A 25,893-nucleotide genomic window follows, 5' to 3' on the forward strand; every position below is an offset into this window, starting at 1 on the left:
GTTCTTCCTCATTCACGCTAGAGGAAACGGAACTAAGGGTTATCTGACATACGGATTTTTCGACCCAGAAATGTAGCTGGCCCTAGTTGTAAAGTGAAATAAGAAATTAGGACGATATAGACGACGAGTAGGCCCAGACGAGTAGTTAAAAAGAGAAGGCCCAATTGTTCGGGGTTCGAGTTGTAACGGTTGCTGATGTATTTGTTGTTGTTTAAACTTCTCCATTCTGTCCCTTTTCTTTTTTTGCTTAAAATATTTAAAGAATTTATGAATGTATTGAACCCTGTAGTAACAAACGTTTTAGAGTTCAACGGGCTCTATGGTGACGGGTTGGGCTCGACCCGTTCTTCCTCCCGCCGATTCCCTTACATCATCCCTCGCATCTTTACCCCATAATAGGTATACACAATATCCGCCATTTTGTTTTTCTTCTTATTTTATTATTTTATTTTTCTTTAAACAATCTTGAAGATGTCTTGCTAATGGTTGATTCCCTCAGATCTGGCGACACGAGGGAGGGTTCTGGTCCTCCAGGGGAACCTTTTAAGATTCTGATTTTCCCGGTTCAATTTAACTATCTCTGTATACAGTGGAGCAGATTATCATAAACTTTATACCAGCATGCTATTGCTCAAATATATAATAATAATATTTAATAAAATATTGTTCAGCATGTTTGTTCTTAATTCATCTTTTAGCATGCTGCACTCTGCATGCTGAAATCCTAGATATATTGGCATGCTGTAAAATTTGCCAGTGATCATTATTAATGTTGCATGACGTAATCTGCATGTTATGACATCAAACGTATTCAGCATGCTATAACATTGAACATGATTCAGCATTCCTTTACAGAATTATAAAAGCACGTGTTAATGTACTTCAGAACTACAGGTTTATCCACAAAGGATGAGACTGTAAAGACGACCCAAAACTTTAGGAATATGGCGATTTGAACCTTGGTTTTTGGTTTCTGTATTCAATGAGGGAGGGAGTCCAGAGTTCCTCAAATAGTAATCACCGCCACCCAAATCTGTTTTTCGGCAAGCGCGCTCCTAAATTGGTAATCTCCACCACCTCAATTAGTAATCACCGTAAAATTTTGGTTTCTGTGATTTGAATTTAATGCACTTTTAACACAATTTTCGACATCTATTGGGGTTTTATGGTATCTGTATTGACTTAAACTAAATTTTCAAATTATTTTCAGATTTGTTTGGTCAACAAAAACTGAGAATCAAGGCACAGTTTATTTTAGCCGAATCTTAAATCCAATTCGCCACTTTGATGACTGCATTTCATGATTGGCGTCAAGATACAAAAAAGGTCGGGTTGCCTGTTTACTAAAAAATTTCTCATCGCGCATCAATCTCCATTTAAAAGATACTTTCAAAAAACCTTTTCAGTGTTAAGATTTTTGTATTGCAACTCGAGTTCAACATCTACAACAAAACTAATTAATTATATGCATAGAAAGGACGTACTTAAAATTTACTAAAAATTATCTCATCGCGCCCAAAGTAATATCAATCTCCATTTAAAAGATATTTTCAAAAAACCTTTACAGTGTTTAGATTTTTGTATTCGCCTATTCGAGTTCAACATCTACAACAAAACTAATTATATGCATAGAAAGAACATAAAATTTTGAAAAATTAGTCTCATCACACCAACTACTTAAAATGAGGTATTTAGTCCACTAATAATGGGTTAAAGTTTCCTCTCTATATAAGGAGTTTAAAACAACATTCAGAGGAAAATGCCGCAAACATTCTTAAAGCGAAACTTGAAACTAAAAAACGTAATATATTTCTAGCACTTAGTGTGGCATATTTATTGATTTATTTTCGAAACTAAGGAGCAATAAAGAAAGCTTTAACAATATTGTACACCATAGGGCCATTAAAAGAGGTCAATATGGTCTTATTTCTAAGAAATAAACGATTTAATTTTATGCTTTTTTGGGCTGATTACTATTTGAGGTGGTGGAGATTACCAATTGAGGAGCGCGCTTGCCGCAAAACAGATTTGGGTGGCGGTGATTACTATTTGAGGAACTCTGGACTCCCTCCCTCATTCAATTGAGTACTCTGGTTGTTTACTGAAATATTAATCACAGATATATGCCAGTTTTGGACTACAAGGAACCCTGAATACAAGAAAACAGATGTAACAAATTCCGTACAATCTTCTCTCATCCTTTGCGGGTAACCCTGTATTCTCATGGATTCCTCCGTACAAACCCATAGTATAATAATTTAACATATAGAGTACATTGTAGTGTTTTAATTACTGTACTTTAATTCATAACTTTTTTAATATTATGACATGGCATTACATCTTACACAGTTTCAGCATACCGTAGGAAACTATTTACTAAGCATGCTGCACCTTAGTTAATTATAATGCATCCTGTATGCATACCTAAAGCGCTTAAATATAAAGTATAGGGTTTGTGTACATTTTCTGTGACTAATTGTACTGCTAGCTCAAGCACTGGTATAAGTCAGATAAACAGCAGGAAAATTTGTTTAAACCTTAGCGTTTTTTAATAAAAGTAGTTATTAGCAGTCAGAGTCAAATTGCACACAATCCATATATTCTTACTTCCTTTAGTATAAATACCTTGGCTTGCTGTGCGAAGGATCAATAACATATTCCTATTTAGCTTGTTATGGAAAAAAGATAAAAGATTGATTTTAACATTTTTTAAAATTGTTTTGCTGTTTCCACTTCATTTTGTACTTGATGAAGCTGGTAGGGAAAAGTTTTCAAAATAAGATCAAACGTTAAAGAATGCATGTGAAGTCAGATTAAAAAACTTAACCTATTCCAAGATGAAAAGAAAGGCCGACTGGGGTTTTATTTAGGACATTGAGTAAATATTTGAAGTTGTGTCTAAACTTTGCAATTTCAAACTTAATTTTAACTTTTAGAACTTGACAAATATCATTGAGGCATCAGATGAAAATCTAATTTTCTTTTTTTTAGTTCTAGAAAATTTTAATATTTTATTTTACTTTGATGCGTGCATGACATAAATGGGACAGCTCACGAATTTCTAAATGGCAATTCTGTAATAGACTAATGAACTATTCACAACAATGCCCTTTAAATTTAGTTTTAAGATTCAGTTGTATTTTTCCCCTCATTTTTGTACTAACTTTCTTAAAAGGATACTGTTGCAAATCGTTCATGACATGTGCTGATTATAAAGTCTATTTAAATTCGTTTTGATTTTTTAAGATTAACCCTTGATGTTCAGGAGGACCAGGAGGTAGGTGCCCACCTGGGGGACGAGGATCAGTATTTTGCTGTAGAGCTGGGACGCGGAAACCGTGGGTTCGGGTTTAGTATCCGGGGGGGTCGTGAGTTCCATAGTATGCCGCTATTCGTTCTTAGGATGGCAGTAGATGGTGAGTGACTTATTAAGGGTTGATACAGGGTTACCCACAAAGGATTAGACTTGATGACAGTACACAGTCCCTTCAACTTTTTTCTTTATTTGCCAAATCATTAAGTTAGCCATTAAAAAGCTATGTTCAAGACACGACAACTTAATTTAACCTTGGGATTGTCATAATTCAGAAGTTTACGGTCGTCTTTACAGTTTCATCCTTTGTGGGTAACTCTGTATGTTTCAGTTTGTTATGTACAGGAACTCTCAAAACTCATCGCAAGTGAATATAGGGTTTACACGTTTTATGTTGCATAGAATACTAAAAGTTCCAAAACCAGAAAACTCTGGAAAAGGAACTTGAAGGCGACTTACAGACTAAAGGTATTACTTTAAATAGTCCAATGAACAGAAAACATAAATTGTTTCTAAAAGATAAGCAATTTAACAAGTTACTAGTAACACTAATTGCTTTGTAACAAGATAATATACTCAAAAACACTTCTATAATGTTGTCTTCCTATTCCACAGTTTTCTGGTTCTCACTGTAAGAGATTATTTTTTGGTCCACAAGTTATAGAAATTACATGAATTGGATGTTATCTAAGTAACTTAAAAAAATTATGTCTCAGGCCCAGCTACCGCTGACGGTCGATTGAGAGTTGGTGATCAACTAATCGAAATTAATGGACAATCAACGAGAAACATGACACATGGAGAGGCGATAGAAACAATTAAAAACGGCGGGACGGCGGTTAGACTTCTTGTGAAGCGTGGTAAAGCTCCCCCTCCTGCAATTTTAGGTTAGATTAGATATATTTATTCAAGATTTTATTATGCGGCTAATAGCCCTTTCTACATTTCTATATTTCCTACGGAACCATTTACATAATTTTATTTTCAGACCAAACCAGTTTGTCGCCTACCTCGCCAACCCCCCTTCCTCATACCCGGCCCGTCTCCTCCTTGTCCCAACCCACCAACGGGAACGGTATACCGCCGAACCACGAGGGACAAGGAAACGGTAACGGCCCTGTGTCACATAGTTCTCCACGGTATCCTCCCCATACATACTTCCAGCAGCCCTACTGGGGCTACCATCAACAAAGTGTAGAATAGACCCCCTGTACCCTCCCCCCCCCCATTCTCCAAGGAATGTCCCTCAGAAGAATCCAATGCCCGTAAACTGTCACAAAACCTGATTAGCCTCTCTCTATGACAGTGATCCACTCTCAACAGTATTATGTTCACTGTACAGAAACGGTTATTGTACGCCACGCTGTACGGTTGTGATAGTGAAATGTTCGCTGAGGTGTAAAAGGGGGCCTTTAAAGTGCCTTATTCTTATTTAGTACATATGTACTTCAAATTACCACACATGTACATTGCTACTCCGGTACATAGTACTTGAGAAGATACTCCTAAACCACTCAATAATATTGAAGAGGAGTACAAACATGATTTTTATGTCTGAAAAATGTATTTTGTTACTGCTATATTTCTAACTGAAATACTCCTCTAAATAATACATGTTAAAAAGTTTAAATTATTTTTGTGTTTATTTATATATTGATCTTCCAAGATACTGTTGAAATATATAATTACAAATATATTTGTTATTTCAAATTTGACCAGAGAATATATTAACAACTTCATCTTTTTAAACAAAAATATACTCTTTAATGAGAATGAAAAATCTCGGTCAATTTGGCCAAAAAAATTTCAGTAAATTACTTTTTTATTTGCTCTCCAACTGAGTGTACACTGGGATGAAAACGGACAATTTGTACATAAAAATTAGATGTTGAGTGATCACCCTCAATAAAAACTTGGTTAGGAAAGAGGAGGAAATTTACCAAAAAAAATGTTGAATTTAAGAAAAAAAACCAATTCCACACGGTGTTTAGTTAATATTTTGGATATTTTTCTGAAAACCAAAACATAAAATTTCCAATTTTTTAGAAATCCTAGTGCACCAAGAAAGGCTGCTCAAGAGGGATAAACCTATGGAGTGTGGAATAAAAAGGAGAATTAACCGACTCGGCCCGCCCTACCATACGATTATACATGCTTTGCAGACTGTACGAACAGTACTCCATTTGAATAAAAAATATTTGCCATATGTACAAATACCGCGTTCTGTACAATTACATGTATACAGAATAGGCTATTGTATTCACTAAACAGGGGAAAAATAGGCCTTATTTGGGATTAAAAAATATTGGCAATACAAACGTTTAATGTAAAAAATCAGTTTTATTTAAATATGGTTAGCAAATATCCACATTTAAAGGGACTGTAAAGTAAAAAGGAAAGGGGGTAACGGCTAAAACCTAACAATTTTAGGAGTTGAGCGAGACCTTAAACGTGATATTCACGTATCAATTACATGTATTAAAAATAAAAAAGATATTAAATTCAAATTATAAAAGGAGCAAACCGGAGTTTTTCAGGTTCCTCTTGGATATCTTCGTTTTCAGATTGGTTGCGCATATGCTGAATATATCTGTTTAAATCTTAGAATCCTATACCAAATCTCACACATTTGAGTTTTATATCAATTTCTCGAGACAAGAACATCAGATAGAACTCTTATAGGTCTCTATCATCTCCTAAAATGCTCAGGTTTCAGCAATACCCCTTTTCATTTATCCTCTTCAGTCCCTTTAGGAAATTTAAAGATGACCTTTTAATAACTCTTTCAAATGGAGTACCGTCTGTATAGATCATGGTAGGGCGGGCCGTGTCGCTTACTTCTCCCTTATATTTCATCTCCTTGGATAAACCACGTAAGAAAAATTACTGAAAATGTTTATGATCTGAAGTCTTGTCTATTCAGGATACCCCTGTAGATATCTTATTCTTTGTGCCGGCAACCCTGTATCTAAAGATCTTTAATTTGTGGGTAACCCTTTATCTGTCTTATTACTTGCGGGTAACCCTTTATCTGTCTTATTACTTGCGGGTAACCCTTTATCTGTCTTATTACTTGCGGGGTAACCCTTTATCTGTCTTATTACTTGCAACCCTTTATCTGTCTTATTACTTGCGGGTAACCCTTTATCTGTCTTATTACTTGCGGGTAACCCTTTATCTGTCTTATTTTTTGTGGATAACCCTTTATCTGTCTTATTATTTGCGGTTAACCCTTTATCTGTCTTATTACTTGCGGGTAACCCTTTATCTGTCTTATTACCTGTGCGTAACCCTTTATCCGTCTTATTATTTGCGGGTAACCCTGTATCCGCATCTTATTCTTTGAGGGTAACTCAGTATTTGTCTTCTTAGTCTAATCTGTCTTATTATTTGTGCCGACAACCCTGTTTCTGAAGTTGTATTCATTGTGGGTAACCCATTAGTTGTTCCATGATCTGCATCTTATTCTTTGTGGTGGCCCTTTATCTGTCTTATTCTTTGTGCCGACAACCCTGTCTCTGAAGTTATATTCTGTATCTGCATCTTATTCTTTGGGGTTAGTTTTATTCTTTGTGGGTAACCATGTTTCTGTCTTATTCTTTGTGGGTAGCCATGTATCTGCATCTTTATCTTTGTGGGTAACCCTGTAGCTGCATCTTAATCCTTGTGGGTAACCATGTATCTGTCTTATTCTTTTTGGGTAACCATGTATCTGCATCTTAATCTTTATGGGTAACCCTGTATCTGTCTTAATCTTCGTGAGTAACCAACCCTTTTCTTTAGTCCTATCTAAAGTATGTGTAAGCCGACATACAAAGCTGTATAATGAAGAGGAGAAAGTTGGACAATAACACTTTCTTAAAAAAAAATTTTTTTTTAAAAAGGCCGAAAAGCTAAAAGATATCTGTAACTGCCAACAAAAAGGAAAAAATAAAATAAGTTTACTTTTCATACAGTGAAACCCTTAATAACGAATACATCGAAAGAATTTATCAAATGTCGTCTTAACAGTTTTTCAATGAGTTTTACACTATATTTCGTAAATTTCAGTATTTGCGAAAATAAATAAATAGCCATGAATATGATGGAACAGTTTTAAAGAGTTCCATATAATCATTCAATTAAAAAACTAAATATCTGCAACATACCATTATCAGAAAGTAAAGAATACGACATTTGATGAATTCTTTCGATGTATTCGTTATTAAGGGTTTCACTGTATTAAAAAAATCATAAATATTAAGCTAGTTTTTTAAAATGTGGCTTCGGAAGTTCAAACACACTTGGTTTAATCCGAAAATTACGAGAATGTGGCTCGGACGAGAAAATGTTGTGTCAGAAAGATTGAATATTTATTAAATATCTAATCATACATATATTGCAAAATTTAGTTTTTCTAAAATTTCAATTTTTTTTGGTCAAAAGTTGAAAGTTACAATTAATTCCATGTAGGGTTTTCAGCGATCGAAACATTACGGAAAAAAATGTGAAAATTTTCGTTCGTATTTTGCAAAATTTTTCGCGAAATTTCGCATTTTTTCACTAAAATGAATGAATCGAAATTTCGCGAAAATATTTTCGCGAACAATTTTTTTTTCGCGAAAAATACAAAATTTTCGTGAAACGATTTTACCTTTTCGCTGGATACTCTAATCCCAAGACAAATGCCGATTTATTGACAATGGACCATGCTGCTGTAAAAAATCATCTTACGTTTTGCAAGGGTGCACAACCCTTATTCTAAACAGTCAAGCCCTCACATTTATGACTCTAGGATTTGCTAAAATTTATGCGGCCATTAAAACTAATACATCAGAAGAATTTATCAAATGTCGTCTTGACAATTTTTCAATGAGTTATATACTATATTACGTAAATTTTAGTATTTGCGAAAATAAAAAAATAGACATGAATATGCGGGAACAGTTTTAAAAAGTTCCATATAATAATTTTAATTAAAAAACTAAATATCTGCAACATTCCATTATCAGAAAGTTAAGAATACGACATTGGATCAATTCTTTCGATGTTTTCGTTATTAAGGGTTTCACTGTAGATAAGACATTTCACAGACAGAGAAGATTTTCTATAGACAGAGGAGATTTTCCATAGAAAGAGAAGATTTTTTATTTACGAAATTTTGTTTTCTTCGATTTTTCATAGACTAGGGAAAATGTAAGTTCAGTGCTCCCCATATACATTGCTACAACGAAACAATTAAAAATGCATTACATATGAAGAGTACTTTATTAATTTTTTTCAGAAATTCAACTTTTCATTTGTGAATAAAAGTTTTTCACTATTAATGCTTTTGTTTAAGTAATGCTCGAGTTAATTGTTAAAAATCCGCAAAACTAAATTGGGAAAACTGCAACTTCTCAGTTGTTTCTCTGACACTGTAGAAGGAAGACATGGCCTACATTTCATAGATTAGACTTTTCATAGACAGAGAAGATTTTTCATAGACAAGGAAAAATATGAAGATGAAAAGAAAAAAGATATCATTTGTTAAGAAAATCTCTTCTGTCTATGGAAAATCTTCTTTGTCTATGAAATGTCCTATTTATGCTATTGTTATCTATGAAATGTCTTTCTATGAAATGTCACAGCGTCAGACTATGTATAACTATAAGACGGAATATCGAAGAGGAATTTAATTGATCCGTTGATTATTCATAAAATGGAAATCAATGCTTGATCCCGAAATCAACTGGAGGAGCATCTTCAGTATAGCTTTATTTTTTGTCATTGTTGTTTAAAAAATAATGATAAAGTGGAACACTCTGTAGTTAAAATTAAAATAATTCTTTATTTAAATTTTATTTTTCAATTTGTACATACATATATAAAAGAATTTATGTAACAAAACTAAACTAACTTAAATTTCTCTCTACAGAACTCATGTAAGGGTAGCCAAAGTAGTTCTAGCAGGTTTTTTTTCGTAAAATGGTATTCCCAACAAGTTATTTAAACTTATCCCACTTCAGGGGCGTATTCAGGAATTTTTCCAGGGGGGGCTTACATTTGTAATTCTTTCATGGGGGGGGGGGGTCAGCACCCGTTGGGGCCTAAAAACCCCCTGAAATAAATAAATTTCACTAGTCCAGGGGGACTTAGCACCCATAGCCCCCTCCCCCCGAATACACCTCTTTCCCATTCTTAGACCTTTCCATAAACGGTTAACAATATTTTAACCTTATTGTAGGAGCGGAGATGAATCTCTGATCAATACTGAGCTGGTCCTACCTACCAGAAACTGGATATCTCCAGATTCGTTGATCTAACCAGCTCGACCCTGCTAAACTCCTGAACCTGTATCCTAGCAAGGGATGCCTCAGGATCGACTCCGACGCCGATATAGTGATTTGGGATCCTATGCGTAGTTCCACTCTCTCTCCTTGCAGCCTTTAATGTCGGGAAATAAATTGATGTTTTCGGTGTTCGTCTTGCTCGGCGGAACTGTAATCGTTGCCGATTTACAGCTCCGTGGTATCAACTGCTTCGGTTCTCCACAGCTCCGCCCCCTGCACATCCTGCGACAGAGCGTGAATCCACAAGATCAGCGGTTCAAAGATCTGACCGGCCGGGATGCCCTATCCAGGAGGTCAAGAAGAAACCCTGGGATAAGACATGAACATGATCAAGTGGATAAAAACAAATGGTTTAGCTCGGCCTATGTACCATGGTGAAAATGAAAGACAAACCAGAATGTCCAGTGATCTGAAGTTCCTGTTGTGAACACCGAAATACGAAGAAACTTTTTTAGTGCAAGAGTTATCAATATGTCGAATGATGTTTCCATATGAAATCATAAGTGCTGGAAACCTGAACATTTTCAAAAACAAGCTGGATAACTGGCTGAATTCAGCTTTGACAGCTTCAGGGTGGCCAAAACTTTTTTGAAAAAATCCGTACAAAAATCCGTACATTTTCAGAAGAAATCCGTACAATCCGTACAATTTTCGAAAAAAAAATCCGTACAATCCCTACATTTTTTTTAAAAAAGCCGTACATTTTTTAAAAAATCCGTACAATTTTCGAAAAAATCCGTACACCAAAAGTACTCAATGACATAAGAACAGCCAATGTTCACAACCGACCTAGTTAATCTATATAATAGGAATATCTTTAAAACATCTCTGTACATTTATATCTTTCAAGATTAAAAATGTCGTCTTATGCGCAATCTATCTTTATCTATGGAAATTACGCTTCCAGTTCCTTTAAAAGAGTCATTTAACCGTCAACCCTTCAATTGTAAAGTACCGTTGAAAATCTTTAAAGTAGAGGGTTACATAAAATTAGGTTAACAGTTGTGTTGTTAACCAGAATGGAACGTGTGTCCAATTTGGTACCCATGGTACCTTTTTGGATTTGAAATTTGAAACAAAGTACACAACTGGCCGTGGACATTGGTACCGTTCCAGTAAGACCTGATTTGGTCACACTTTGAACATGTAATGGGAAGCGATGGTAGGCAATTAAATCAATATTATAATAAAAACTACTTTCCATTTTTATTTTGATTCATATAAAGCTTTTAAACAAAACGGATAAACAAAAACATGGAGCTTATCTTTGCTACTTGTAAATTTGTAATTCAAAAAAGGCTTGTTAACAATTAAAACTTAAATAAAAAGTCGTCTTTATTTTATTGATATAACCGCCTACCACTGTACCTGATGTGCTAGAGAACAAACTCTTCTAATCAATCCCTCCTCAATATCCTCTGCTGGAGTCCGAGTATCCTCCGATCCTATTACTGCATCTACGCAGAGAACTCCTCCGACACCAGCCACCACCCGTCCTAGCTCCAGGAGTTCTTCGTCACTCACCTTCTCCGGGCTAACATGGAAGCTTTGAACTCTGTTGCACTCTTCTCAACTACCGCCTCCATTTCACCGTTCCACTCCGGGACATGGAGTTTCACAGATAAATCGCAGTAAAATTCATTTTCAGAATCTTTTAACACCTCCAAGATATCAAATGACTTTTCAAAGTCATCGCTTTGGATGGAGTCGACTATTGTCGTGATACCGCCAAGAATAAACAACTTTGTGCGCTCAGCGAGACCGTCGCCGTCGCTGTCGGTAAACTCTTGAGAAAGAATCCTGGTTCCATAATCCACTCCTCTGGGTAGTACAAACCTATCCTGGGCATCGATAACCTTTGCTCCCTCGGGGATCTCGAGGTTCTTCTCGATCTTGGTGATCTTTCCGCCTTCGACAAGGATGTCGCTCTCCAAGATCTCTTCTGAGTTGACGAGCTTCCCGTTGATGTTTGCTATCTCGGGGTCCTTCGTGTCGGCGAATAGGACAGCCTCAATAGCTGGGGCTGCTTCCTCTTTCAAACATTCCTCCTCCTGTAGATAGATAAAAAAGGCATTAATTTTGTCTCTTAATAAGCTATTGACCAAGTAAAACAGGTTTTGGGACATTTCATAGAGAACATTTCATAAATAGGAAATTTCATAGATTGTATATTTCATAGACAGAACATTTCATACACAGAGAATATTTTTCATAGATATAAGGTATACCCTGGTCTGTCTCTCTACATCTCACTGATTTTTTCTGCACATATTATTTATATTTTTGCTTTAAAATATAATATACATAATGTAGTTTTGGTATAATGTTAGTTGAGACATACACATTTCAAAAGAAATGATTTAAATGTATTGTTATCATACATGAATCTTAAACCGATAAAAAATTCCTAAAATTGCGACACATTTTTAAATTGTCTCTGAAAAAAAGAAATGCTTTTCTGTCTTTAGAATTATACTTTATTTATGAAAATTCTTCTCTGGCTATGAAATTATCTGCCCATGAAAAATCTAATCTGCTTATGAAATGTCCTATCTATGAAATGTCCTGTCTATGAAATGTCCTGTCTATAAAATGTCCTATCTATGAAATGTCCTGTCTATGGAATGTCCTATCTATGGAATGTCCTATCTATGAAATGTCCTGTCTATGAAATGTCCTGTCTATAAAATGTCCTATCTATGAAATGTCCTGTCTATGAAATGTCCTGTCTATGGAATGTCCTATCTATGAAATGTCCTGTCTATGAAATGTCCTGTCTATGAAATGTCCTGTAAATTTAAACAGAAAAACCCGCGAACCTTTGAGAACGATTTAAAATAGTGACTTTCAGAGTTGAAAGCTAAAATTGTTAACAGGAATAGGGAAGCGATGCGCTCTAAAAGCTTAATTTAATAATTTTTTGAAATTATTAAAAAGGACAACGAAAAATAAAGTAAACATTATACAGTAATCTAATTAGATGGTTAGGAACATATTTCTCAAAAGAAATTTGTCAATAAATCAATGCTAAAAACGATTATTTTGTTTTCATTATTCTATTAAATTTCTTATTTTCTTTGAATTTAATCGTAGATTTCTTCAAATTCTTCAAATGTCGTTTTTTATATTAATTCTAGAAAATCTGCGAATTCTTTGTGAATTATGAGAAACCAGAATAATGAGAAAATAGAAACTAATAATTGAACAAGATTATTATTTTCGATGATAAGATAAATTTTTATTTTCTCAACATGTTCTTATACATGACGTCTGTAGTTTATTGTAGAACTTTTTTTACATTTCATGTTGTCGTCGATATTTAATAATTGAAAAAACCAATTCTGAAAATTCGTATCCATCCCCAAAGTTGGAGTTTTAAACGTCGAATTTGTGCTCAAACTAAGGATTTACAGATCTTTAATATGTCTCAAATGAATCCGAAAGAAGTTTTCCACAATACTGCGTACTCAGTTCAACTACCTTACATAGCCGGTCACTCCCTTTAAATTTTTTTTCCAATTTGACATACATTTATAAAGAATTTTTTTTTTTAAATATTACGATTAACACGATGTGTATGAAAATTTTAAAAAAAAATTAAATTTCTTCTAAAATAGAATTGTCATTGAAAATATAAATGCTTTGGTTTTAAAAAATATTTGAACTGTTCAACAAAAATAAAATACAGCTGTGGAAGACACCAAATGCCCAAAATACAGATTTTGAGAGAAATATAAAGAAATCCCAGTCTGAATATAACACTGAATCTGTTTACATTCTTAAAAAAACTCCACTTCACGTTTTTGTAGAGAATAATATAATGTATTCCCACTTGAACATAATATATGTGAATATAATTCTATCTCTGATTCGATGGGTAAGGTTTAAAATGGGAACATTTGTGTCAAATTTAACTTATAAAAGTTTATTGCATGTTTTACAAATAATAAATGTATCAAATAAAGTGAATATTCTTATGCAGTAGAAATTATGAAATTTAATGTTTCAGAAGTTTAAAATCTTTCTACATTCTGGACTTTTAAAACAATTGTTTCTAAAAGATTATAATAAACTGTCATTAATTTACAATGACACCAAACAACCATTAATTAGCACGTTTAACAAATATAGAGTAGACATCATTTTAACCACCAACAACAATGGAACTGATGCCACATTCTCTAATTTAATAACCCTTTAAACCTGATGTTGTAAACCTTTGATATTTCAAAACATATATCAGTCAGCCAAATCTTGAAAAATAAGGTTAACACTATCAAGTTGCAAAGATATATACATTTAAAAATTACAGTTTGAAAATGTTTATGAAATCTTTTACACATTGTTTACTTTCTTCCTAATACACTGAGCAATACTGTCCCAGAAGCATTCTCTGGCGTTGATAGCATCAACAGCAGCAGTTGTAGCTTCCTTCCACTTACTCTCATCAGAACCACACAGAGCCTAAATATTATTAGAGCAATAAAAACCTTTAAATATATATATTATTCAACCAATACGATCAATTGCATTTAATTTATAGGACAGATATGCATTTATTTCGATACAAAGAAATGTTTTATTTGTGTATTGTTCCGTTTTCCCTTTTATACTCCAGAGTTTTATGTAAGATGTATATATTGTAAACTGTAAAACAAATCACTAAAATTGCCAAAAGGTCAGTGTTGTATATCATTTTCAAAGTTTAAATCAACAGTAGTTTACAGTGCTGGGATTCTATATTTTGAAAGTTATCTAGTAAATGTAAATGATATTTTATTAGTATATTTTATTTTATTTGCTGAAAGTACAGAATATAATAGAGGGGGCGGGGTAAGTAAACTTTATATATATATTGGTTGGTACCTTGACCATATTGATGGCAGCTGGTCCATGTTCATCCCCATCAACCTCAACATGTCTCTCAAGGTAGTAGGTGAACTTCTTGTGAGATTCCTTGCTCTTATCATCCTGATATTTTAAACTCTTTAAATCAGCAACATGAGATGGGATGGGGGGGGGCAAGTTACCCCTTTTAATATAAATTCTTTTTTAGGAGATAGGCTGTTTCATATAGCAACGTATATGGTCCAAACTACGACAAATTAAATGATATTTCCTCATTTTGTGAATATATTTAGGTAGGGGTTGACCCTCTTCAGTTCATGAGATTTATCCTATATTGACCAGCATGCTCTCTACCTGATTTAGAATCTCTAGAAACATCTCTGGGATTAGAGTCTCTCTACTGAGATTCATCCTATATTGAGCAGCATGCTCTCTACCTGATTTAGAATCTCTAGGAACATCTCTGGGATTAGAGTCTCTCTGCTGAGATTAATCCTATATTGACCAGCATGCTCTCTACCTGATTTAAAATCTCTAGATTCATCTCTGGGATTAGAGTCTTTTTGCTGAGATTTATCCTATATTGACCAGCATGCTCTCTACCTGATTTAGAATCTCTAGAAACATTTCTGGGATTAGAGCCTCTCTGCTGAGATTTATCCTATATTGAGCATGCTCTCTACCTGATTTAGAATCTCTAGAAACATCTCTGGGGTTAGAGTCTCTCTGCTGAGATTTATCCTATATTGACCAGCATGCTCTCTACCTGATTTAGAATCTCTAGAAACATCTCTGGTATTAGACTCTCTCTGCTGAGATGTATCCTATATTGACCAGCATGCTCTCTACCTGATTTAGAATCTCTAGAAACATCTCTGGGATTAGAGTCTCTCTGCTGAGGGCAAAAGAAAATCTTTCTAAACATCCCAACGAATGATTTGACAGGTTCTTTATGAGTTTTGTTGAGATATGATTGTTTAATTCAAGAAGTACAATTATAAATCATACTGAGCGTATTTTGTTTAAATATCTTCTTATCGGGATATGGGATATAAGAATGTTTTTAATAGTTTTTAATTTCACTGGTATAGATAAAAAAGCCTATTTTCAATTTACCTTCCATTTAAAGATATGCTTAATTCACAATAGTTAATTATGAACTAAACAAATTATATGGAAAAACAAAAATAGAAAAAAAATTAATTTAAAGTTTAATAATACATGGATAATAAGCTTATTAGGGGTAACGTTTTGTATCTGACATGCCATTCTATAAATGGATAGGAATGTCCCTTGAATTTTTAAAGTTAAAAGCATGGATATCTCATTCATTCTTCATCATACAAAGCTAACTAGGTGTAACATTTTGAATCCGACATGCCTCTCTACAAATAAATAGAATGTTCCTTGAAATTTTGTCTACAATTCCTCTAACCTGATAAAAGACATGAAGAGGGTAATCTGGCTCATATCCACCCCAACCTCCTTCATAGCCTCCATGTACATCACAAAGTGACTTTGAGCTTCATTATCCCAGTTTACGTCAGATTCCTCAGTTAGCACTGAATATAAATATTGACAATATACTTATTAATATGAATTTAAAAATGTATTAAGGTTTTAACTATTTTTAATAGTTTTATGATATCTTATGTTTTAGAATTAAAAGTTGCATTCAGCAAGGAAAATCTTTGAGTTAGTTTGTAATTAATTTGTAGAAGTTACCGATATCATTGATTAGACGAGCTAGCTCAGGATGTTGAACTGGAACCCAGGGAACTTCAACACAGGTTAGATGCCTCTGAAATACAATTGGGATAAAAATATATTTTCTTAAAAACTCTTTTTCTCCTCCCCATTCTTTAATAATCCCCCCTCCCCGTATGTAAGGAATGTTTTAGGGTTTCCCTGTAGACATATTTTCTATAATTTTGACATGAACAGAGACAAAATTAGAATTAAGAATATATTACCTGCATAGTTTTTACAACTGACATAAAGTCCCAAACAGCAAATATATGAAACTTCATAAACTCAGTGATAGCCTCGACAGAGGTCAGCAGAGGATAAATATATTTTATCTTGTTAAATTATTAGTTTCTATTTTCTCATTATTCACAAAGATTTTCGCAAATTTTCTAGAATTATTATTGAAAAGACGACATTTGAAGAATTTGAAGAAATCTGCGAATAAATTCAAAGAAGATAAGAAATTCAATATAATAATGAAAACGAAATAATCGATTCTAGCATTGATTTATTGACAAAGGAATTGAGTTTTTGCCACAAACTCTGATTTTCTAATCACTATATCTTTAGAACCAAATGTTGCAGACCTTAGATATTTCAAACTATGAATTCTGTTAAATCAAATAATCTGAGTTTGAAATATCAAAGGTGTACAACATCCTGTTCTAAAGATATTGAGGTTTAAATATTTAATTTTGTTCCAAAGACTCAATTCCTTTATTTTGAGAAATATGTTCCTAACCATCTAATTAGATAACCGTATAATTTTTACTTTATTTTTCGATATTGTTATTTAATAATTTAAAAAAAACTAATTCTGAAAACGTTTCCACCCCCAAAGTAGAAGTTTGAAACGTCGAATTTGCGCTCAAATTCAGGATTTACAGATCTTTAAAAAGTTTTATATGTCTCAAATGAATCCGAAAGAAGTTTTCCACAACACTGTATACTCAGTTCAACTACCTTACATAGCCCTTTAAAATAAAACTCGCATTGCAATTTATCTCTTTCTTAAGCAAATAATGATAAATATAGATATATTAGTTATAACATTGCGCATTTTTTACTCTGAGTTTTGTACATAGGATAAGATTTCTCAACTTCACCTAAATGCAAAATAAAATATTAAGACAGAACAAATTTTCAAAATCTCAATATTTAAAGCCTTTTTTTTAATCCTTCATAGTTATCAAATTTAAATTTAAAACGTCTCTTTATTCCAATGTTCATTGGAACACTCTATACCTTAAAATTTAAATAATTATTATTTAACTTTTATTTTCCAATTTGTACATACATACATAAAAATATATAAAAATTTATATTACAAAGAATATTACGGATAACACCATATGTTAAAAAAATCAATTTCTACTAAAATAGAATTGTCCTTGAAAAAATAAATGCTTTGGTCTTAAGAGAAATTGACGTTGTACTTTTTAAAAAGATATTAGAACTGTTAAACAAAATAAAATACAAAACTAACAATAAATTCTTAAAAAAACTCCACTTCACGTTTTTGTAGAGAATAATATAATGTATTCTCACTTGTACATAATATATGTGAATATAATTCTATCTCTGATTCGATGGGTAAGGTTTAAAATGGGAACATTTGTGTCAAATTTAACTTATAAAAGTTTATTGCTTGCATGTTTTACAAATATTAAATGTATCAAATAAAGTGAATATTCTTATGCAGTAGAAATTATGAAATTTAATGTTTCAGAAGTTTAAAATCTTTCTACATTCTGGAATTTTTAAACTAAGTTTCTAAAAGATAATAATAAACTGTCATTATTTTACAATGACACCAAACAACCATTAATTAGCACGTTTAACAAATATAGAGTAGACACCATGCTAACCACCAACAACAATGGAACTGATGCCACATTCTCTAATTTAAAAACCCTTAAACCTTTAAACCTGATGTTGTAAACCTTTGATATTTCAAAACATATATCAGTCAGCCAAATCTTGAAAAATACAAGGTTAACACCATCAAGTTGCAAAGATATGTACATTTAAAAATTAATTACAGTTTGTGACAAGTGTTTATGAAATCTTTTACACATTGTTTACTTTCTTCCTAATACACTGAGCAATACTGTCCCAGAAGCGTTCTCTGGCGTTGATAGCATCAACAGCAGCAGTTGTAGCTTCCTTCCACTTACTCTCATCAGAACCACACAGAGCCTAAATATTATTAGATCAATAAAACCTTTAAATATATATATTATTCAACCAATATGATCAATTGAATTTAATTTATAGGACAGATATGCATTTATTTCGATAGAAGGAAATGATTTATTTGTGTATTGTTCCGTTTTCCCTTTTATACTCCAGAGTTTTATGTAAGATGTATATATTGTAAACTGTAAAACAAAATTGCCAAAAGGTCAGTGTTGTATATCATTTTCAAAGTTTAAATCAACAGTAGTTTACAGTGCTGNACTATAATAGAAACTTTTACCATAAACTATAATAGAAACTTTTACCATAAACTATAATAGAAACTTTTACCATAAACTATAATAGAAACTTTTACCATAAACTATAATAGAAACTTTTACCATAAACTATAATAGAAACTTTTACCATAAACTATAATAGAAACTTTTACCATAAACTATAATAGAAACTTTTACCATAAACTATAATAGAAACTATTTTCTTTTTATCTTAAATTGAGAGTTGCTTTGCAAAACATTTTGTAACAAATACAACATGATCAAAATTTTAATTTTATTTTTTTGCGTACGAAATTTACGAGTTTTGTTGAGATATGATTGCTTAATTCAAGAAGTACAATTATAAATCATACTGAGAGTATTTTGTTTAAATATTTTCTTATCAGGATTTGAGATATAAGAATGTTGGAACGTTCATAAAAAAGCAAAAATTAAATTTTCAGTTTTTAACTTCACTGGTATAGATAAAAAGGCCTATTTTCAATTGACCCTTCATTTAGATATGCATAATTCACAAACGTAAATGATAAACTTTTTTCTGATCAATAATATGGAAAACGAAAGGAGAAAAAAATTAATTTTAAAGTTTAATAATACATAGATGTCTCTTCATCATACAAAGCTAACTAGGTGTAATGTTTTGAATCTGACATGCCTCTCTACAAATAAATAGAATGTTCCTTGAAATTTTGTCTACAATTCCTCTAACCTGATAAAAGACATGAAGAGGATACAAAATGAAACTGATTATTCACAAATTCTAGCTTTGTGATCCATATATCTTTGTAACCTGGTGGTGCAAACCTTTGATATTTTAAACTTTGACTGTTTTATAGTTTAACTAGTATAATACAATATATAGGGATTAGAAAATTAGATTTTGTGGCAAGTATTTAGTTCCTTTCTCTGAATTCTCATCCTATGTTTATTACAATTATACATAAATATAAAAATATACCCATGAGAGGAGAGTGCCTCCTGTCTAGGTTTAACTTCCTTCATCATAATTTCCAAGAGCTCCTCTGCTCTCTCAGATTCTTGTTTGTTCATCATTTTCTTGCTGGGAGCTAAAATATAAACATTTTGTAATTTCCATGAGAATATTGTCACTAAATCTTGATATTTAGGGTTGTAAAAAAAGATAGGTTGGTGGTTAAAGACTTTATGTCATGCAAAACTTCTTCCTATTCCAAAGATTTATGAATTCTAGACTTCTACTGTATAAGAGCTGCAATTTTAATTGTCAGAACTTTAATATACTGAACACCCTACTACTCACACCTAAACTGTCACTCACTCAATTTAACAATTTCAATTGAATTTATACTTTTCCGTAGTTTGTCATCTTTTATAATTATATATTGCGGAGTCATTCTTCAACTGTAAGTAAAACATGATAATAAAATGTTTATATTAATATACTTAAAGGGACTGTGTACATGTAATTTTAAGTGAACCTCCACTTTAAGAGGGGTATGTCCGATTTACAATGGTTCCCATAATACCCTTGTCTGAGATTCACTCCAACAGGGCTTAAAATCATTGTGACAGACGCTAGGGTTGAAATAGCTTTCAGAGTTAATTCTGGCAGTAGACACTTGAATCACCAAGAGAGTGAAGAAAAGAGCAAATAGTTTCCACTTAATGGATCTCTGGGTAGACTGTGAGCGTTTTAACTAGACAATATTGAAGTGACTTCGAGAGATGCCTTAATTTTCTTTTATACCCTAGATAAAGGGAACCACTGATTTCTCAAGTGGAAAATATTTTACGTTGTTCAGGAGCATGGCACATGGCACCATGCAAATAAAGGGATTCAATAAAGAGGCCTGAGAGGTGGAAAACATACATAGTTTTTAAACAGAGCACAGACCCCCAGTCCCCCAAATCGGTCAATGAACTACAGATCACTAAAGTATGCTCTGAAAGCTTAGTTTAGGATGAGAGTGTCCAAAAAAAAACATTGTAAATGGTTAAAGATTTAGAGATATTGGTTTTACAATTCTTGTCTTAAAAAGATGAACTCAAGTTCTGTACTCAACTCTCATGCTCATTATGACACCCTTTTCACAGTCTTTTTATGTACATAGTTGAGTCCAAAGCCATAGTTTGAGACAAAAAGAATTGGTTCTTACACCGGAAATTTCCATTTAAAATCATATTTGTTTAGACTTTTTTATTGAATTCATGATTATTCCTGGGCTGTAAAGGAATTGAGTCTTTGTCACAAACTATGATTTTCTAATCTCTTTATCTTTGTAATCCAATGCCGTAGACCTTAGATATTTAAAACTATGAATTCTGTGAACATCAAAGGTTCACACCATGAGGTGGAAAAAGTATAGGTATTAGAAAATCAGAGTTTGTTACAAAGACTCAATTCCTTTGTTAATATTTGTGCCAAAACACATTATCATTACAAGGCTATATGTACTTAGACAAAATCCCAAGTTTATAGCCTCATATTCTTAGGTCGTAAATAAAGTCTTATCCTTTGTAGGTAGCCCTGTAATTAGAAATGCACACAAAGACTTTTAGAGGTGTATAACAAAACATTTTAGTTTCAGCATGTTTTCAAAAATCAAAAATTCTTCCTACATAAAACTTTCTTCTGTTTTCTGTTGGGAAATTATTGTGGTTTCCTTTCAAAGTGAGTTGTTATAACAGAAAACTTTACTTTTTTATCATTATAACTTTAGAACCTGAGGTCACAGGACTCTGATATTTCAAACTATAATACCCTTGTTTAGATTATTTTCAATTTTGGTTTTTCTATAAAGAAACTTTCTGGTTTCTACTTTAAAATTAAAAACTTTTCTAAAACTCTTAATCTTTTACTCATTTCAACCATGGTATCTATGCTCTGTGGTCGGCCAGGAGAACTTCAGAATTTCAAACTATGAAATATGTCAAAAAATTTACTATAAGACGAATATACAGAATTGATTCGGCATTTTTTAGATATTAAAGATTCGGTATAGTTTAAATTATCTCAATTTTAAACGTTAAATTCAAATGCTGAATTTCGCCGGTCGTTAAATAACATAACGTTTTTATCATTTTCTTATTTCAGGCATATCAGAAGAAAGTTAAATTAACTCTGAATATATTTATACCAAATTCAATTCTGATATAGCCAACAACCCCTCTCTTAAAAACGATGAGAATTTAAAAAGGTGTTTTGAATTTAGCAAACCAATGCATATAGATCCAGTTTTGTATAATTCTAGCCCCCCCCCCTTCCTCACTAAATAAGATTGTATTTTAAGATTGTAAATATGAATATATTGTACTACCTTGTTTAAAATCCTTAAACCAACTGTGAAAATAGCTAGATCTTAAAATGTTCTTTAGGTGATTCACAATTTTATTATTTGGCTCAATTCTAAACTTAGCGTTGTTCTTTACCCCTCTATACCCCTCTACCCCCTCAAGCATTAGTGAGAATAGAACAAACAGGGTTACCCTCAAAGGATGAGACTTCAAAGACGTTTTTTTAATTGATGAAAGAAAAGACCTAACTAACACCAATCTTCAGAACTTTGAACAAGTTTTAGGTCGACGTTAAAGTCTCTTTCTTTGTAGATAACCCTGCGATCTCTAGGTTTCTGTAAACTACCAGATATTCATGTTTTTTATTGTTTTACAATCTTACAATTTATTTAAGTCTACGACAAGAAATATATTTGTGAATTAATGTTCTACGAAATTAAAACATCCGGCCTGTTAAGTTTACAGCTCTGAGATACAGGGTGTCCTACGAAACATGACAATTGGTGAATAGTTTTGAATGTCTTCCTCCATGCATGGTATTAAAGACTTTTTGCAATTTTTTCATTAAAAAATTTTGCCATATCATATATTTCATTATTTTCTTTAGTATCATACAACTGAACTAATTATGGAATAAGACATTTTAAACTATTCACCTATTGTCATGTTTCGTGGGTCACCCTGTAAGTAAATCAAGTTTACAGCTCTGAGCAAAATTTCCAAGTTTTCAGCTCTGAGTCTAAAAGTAAAGAATGCGGGAAATTTAAGTTATAGCTTAAAAGTTCTTTAAAATAATGAGTTGCTACTTAAATATTAACCGTTCTAAATTTAACCCTGAAGGAAAGCTTAAATTAAAATATGAACCAATCAGATTACGGGAATTATGGAGATTACAGATCGACAGAGATTATACTACTAATACTACATCAGCTGTTTCGTTTAATTTCTATTTCTTCATAAATTTATTTAAATCGTCAGATTAAATAGAAATATTGCAAAATTGAATGCGGATATTTTCGGGTTTAAAATTTAACTCGCCGAAATGGACAAGTTGAATATTTAAACCCGGGGGTAAAATTCAGGTTTGAATTAAGTCAGAAGTGGCATTTAAGCTGAAACTTAACATTTAAGTGACTAAGTTGTAACTTTTCTTTTTTTAGTTTTAGACTCTGGTCAAAGTATTTAAATTTACAGCTCTGAGAAAAGTAACTAAATGAACAGAAATGCGCAAAATGTCAAAGTTCACTTTAGTTTAATTTTAAGTTCAATTTTATCTCAAAAATAAGAAAACCTTTGCGTTTTCTAAGAGATTACAAAACAATTGTGTATTTTACCTACTATTACTTACTAGTGTAAAAGTTTAATTTCAACTGAGGATTGAAATTAGAAACACTAAGAAGAAAACAATGTAAAATCAATAAAAAAGCGATTGTTGCAAAAAAAGGTTTTTAAATCAAGATTAGCATATGCAATTATGCAACTAACTATGCAGTTTGAGGCAGGAAAGTATTTCAACTGGTTATTTTTAACGCAATTGGTAAATAGATAATTTATATAAGATTAATTGTGTTGTGGCTAAAGCCTAGAGGTAAAGGTATAGAATACATAATTTGAGTTTGACGAACATAAAATTCTTATTTTTGCAAATTGAGTAAATTTATAATTTGTTTCCCTTTCTAGTAATAACTTCAGCTTTTTTAATATTTTTAACTCTTCGTACATTGAAAAATTAGCAATAAAAGATTTCGCAGGTTTTTCGAAATTACAAAAAAGAATATAATTGTGACTCTTTCAATGTTGGACTTGGTCCTGGAATAAAGTTCTTATGCGTGGATTTCAAAAATTTTCGACCGGCCATAAGTCTTGCCGAAGGTCATGTGAGTCCAGGTTAGCCTTTTCGACGTTTTTTCATAACGCTATCATAGCTTGGAAACCCAGCTTTACTTTATGGACAGGACTAGCCGATGCAACAAGGTTGACGCGGTCAGGCTTTATGCTTCATGTAGGTTAAATTTACTTTTATCAAAGGGGCAGATTTGCGTGACATATATGTATATTGTATATTGTACATATAAATATTATAGCTGGCCAAACGACTGGAACATATTGGCTGACATTTTTTTTTTTGAGGGAACCCATGTTTACCATGGGGCCAAAAAATTCTAACGATTTTTCTTTAAAAAATTAATATTTTTTCCAAAATAATATTATTTTTAATTTCAAGTATAACGCCGGGTACTAGTGTGACTTATATCAAAATCTTATATAAATAGTTATCATGTTTGTTTGTTTGTTGTTATGTCCGACTCTGATCATAACTCGTGATCTCCAGAACCAATTTGATTTAAATTTTCATTTGTGAACTCGGCAGCTGAACGACGAGAATTTTCTCAGATTGATAAAATTTTTGAAGTTGACATCTCATCCCACGTTTCTGCCAAGTTCTTACCAGGCGACAAACCAAAATTTTCTAATCCCTTTTCTCACAACCTGATGGTGTAAATCCTTGACATTTAAAACATTTGATTTAACAATCTAGTTTGAAATATCAAAGGTCTACGACACCGGATTGAACAAATATAGGGATTACAAAATTAGAGTTTGTGAAAAGAACTTTCTTCTTATATCAATACAATGAAGACGACTTTCGATTTCAATTTTTATTTATTATATATTGCATTTAAATTGAAACATAAATATTAAATATTTCATCTTTAAAAAGGTTGCATGTGATATAACATTGTGTATTTTTACTCTGAGATTTGTGTGCATAAAATAGGATTTCTCAGCGTAACCTAAATGCACAATGCATATTGACAATGACAACACAACGTTGAAGTATTATCAATTGTTAAACCACAACACTGCATAGTTCTGGAAAATATGTGCATCAGGGATATTTTAATGAAGTTCAAGGTCTTAGAAAAAATGCGTTTTATTTAGAAAAAAAATGCTCAACTATTTATTGTTAGAATACTAATATTTATGCGGGGGACAAGAAAATAAAACTTTCATACCACGCAAAGAAGTAAGAGAATCTAAAAAGGGTATGTTTTCTAAAATATTAAACATGGTTCACACATATTTCAGTGTGGATCAAAAAGTTAAAATATCGGAAATCGAGTATTCTTAATGATAAATTTTAAATTCATCTTCTGCACCTAGAATTATTCACGAAATTCGAAAATGATTTTCGAATCTGAATATTTTTTCATTAAGATTTATCTTAATTAAGGTGAATATTTTTATTTAAACTAAAATGGAAATACAGCGTGTGTTATTTAAATGAACCTATGTATAGAAATAGCAAGGAGTGGGCATGTTCCAACTTTTTCTATCCGTTTCGTTGACGGTTCGTTCAAACCACCAAAACAAAATATTTCAGTTAGCCGTTAATTTTAAAGGTTAGAACGGAACGTTTTTCGTTAACAGCTCTAGCCGTTAATGGTACCGTGATTGCAGAATTACAGCCTTTAACGGTATATTGCATTATTAACTGCATTAACTGCATTAACGGCGACGAAGATGATATCTACAATATATCAAAACATAAAAAATTTCATTTCTGTTTTTAAAGTTTCATGCCATTTAAAGCAGAAAAAAAAACTAAATTAAAAATGTTTAAAATAAAAATACGTTTCCTTTTAACGATTGTTATTACACTTAATTTTTTAATGGCTCCACTATAGTATATAAAAGAAGGTTTAAGTATACCAAAAAATATTAAAGAAGGTTTAAATTTACCGAAAATGTAATCTGCTAAGTCATGACTTTGTTAAAAAGAAAGAGGATTAATAGGCTTTAATAAAGATTTAAAGGTAACTTATTTGTAAAAATTTCTTACTTTCATAATGTAGAAATTTCAAACTTCTATAATGTAGAAGTTTCTTGCTTTCATAATGTAGAAATTTTCAACTTCATA

At 32.2% G+C, this 25,893-nt stretch overlaps 2 protein-coding genes across 10 annotated transcripts in view; one reads left to right on the forward strand and one right to left on the reverse strand.

The window, feature by feature from the left end:
• LOC111709496 (membrane-associated guanylate kinase, WW and PDZ domain-containing protein 3) overlaps window positions 1-4,915 on the forward strand; it is a 104,314-nt gene extending 99,399 nt beyond the window's left edge. For 8 of the 9 annotated variants that reach the window (XM_023483173.1, XM_023483175.1, XM_023483171.1 and 5 more), the window contains 3 exons: window positions 3,266-3,416; window positions 4,030-4,200; window positions 4,302-4,915. In XM_023483173.1, the coding sequence (XP_023338941.1) occupies window positions 3,266-3,416; window positions 4,030-4,200; window positions 4,302-4,516 (537 nt within the window). In that variant the 3' untranslated portion in view covers window positions 4,517-4,915. Of the gene's footprint in view, window positions 1-304; window positions 400-3,265; window positions 3,417-4,029; window positions 4,201-4,301 lie in introns of those variants that run through there. The other variant, XM_023483172.1, reaches the window with a different exon arrangement.
• A 10,961-nt stretch (window positions 4,916-15,876) lies between these two features.
• On the reverse strand, window positions 15,877-23,334 carry LOC111709498 (uncharacterized). The gene is made up of 5 exons (XM_023483180.1): window positions 23,320-23,334; window positions 19,656-19,765; window positions 16,446-16,544; window positions 16,198-16,273; window positions 15,877-16,034 (listed from the first exon to the last, which is right to left on the reverse strand). Exons 2-5 carry the CDS (start codon window positions 19,749-19,751, stop codon window positions 15,892-15,894), a joined length of 414 nt encoding a protein of 137 aa, XP_023338948.1. The 5' UTR covers window positions 19,752-19,765; window positions 23,320-23,334; the 3' UTR covers window positions 15,877-15,891.
• Window positions 23,335-25,893: the final 2,559 nt, after the last annotated feature.

The sequence above is a fragment of the Eurytemora carolleeae genome, unplaced genomic scaffold (assembly GCF_000591075.1).
Source record: "Eurytemora carolleeae unplaced genomic scaffold, Eaff_2.0 scaffold779, whole genome shotgun sequence".
Classification (NCBI taxonomy): Eukaryota; Metazoa; Arthropoda; class Copepoda; order Calanoida; family Temoridae; genus Eurytemora; species Eurytemora carolleeae.

Excerpts from the sequence above, each read along its gene's own strand:
- LOC111709498 (XM_023483180.1), bottom strand. The coding sequence starts at position 19,751 with ATGATGAACAAACAAGAATCTGAGAGAGCAGAGGAGCTCTTGGAAATT. Across the intron at positions 16,545-19,655 it reads AGGCACTCTCCTCTCATGGG|ATTTATCCTCTGCTGACCTC; the intron begins TATATTTTTATA and ends AAGATAAAATAT. Across the intron at positions 16,274-16,445 it reads CAGTTGTAAAAACTATGCAG|AGGCATCTAACCTGTGTTGA; the intron begins GTAATATATTCT and ends ATTGTATTTCAG.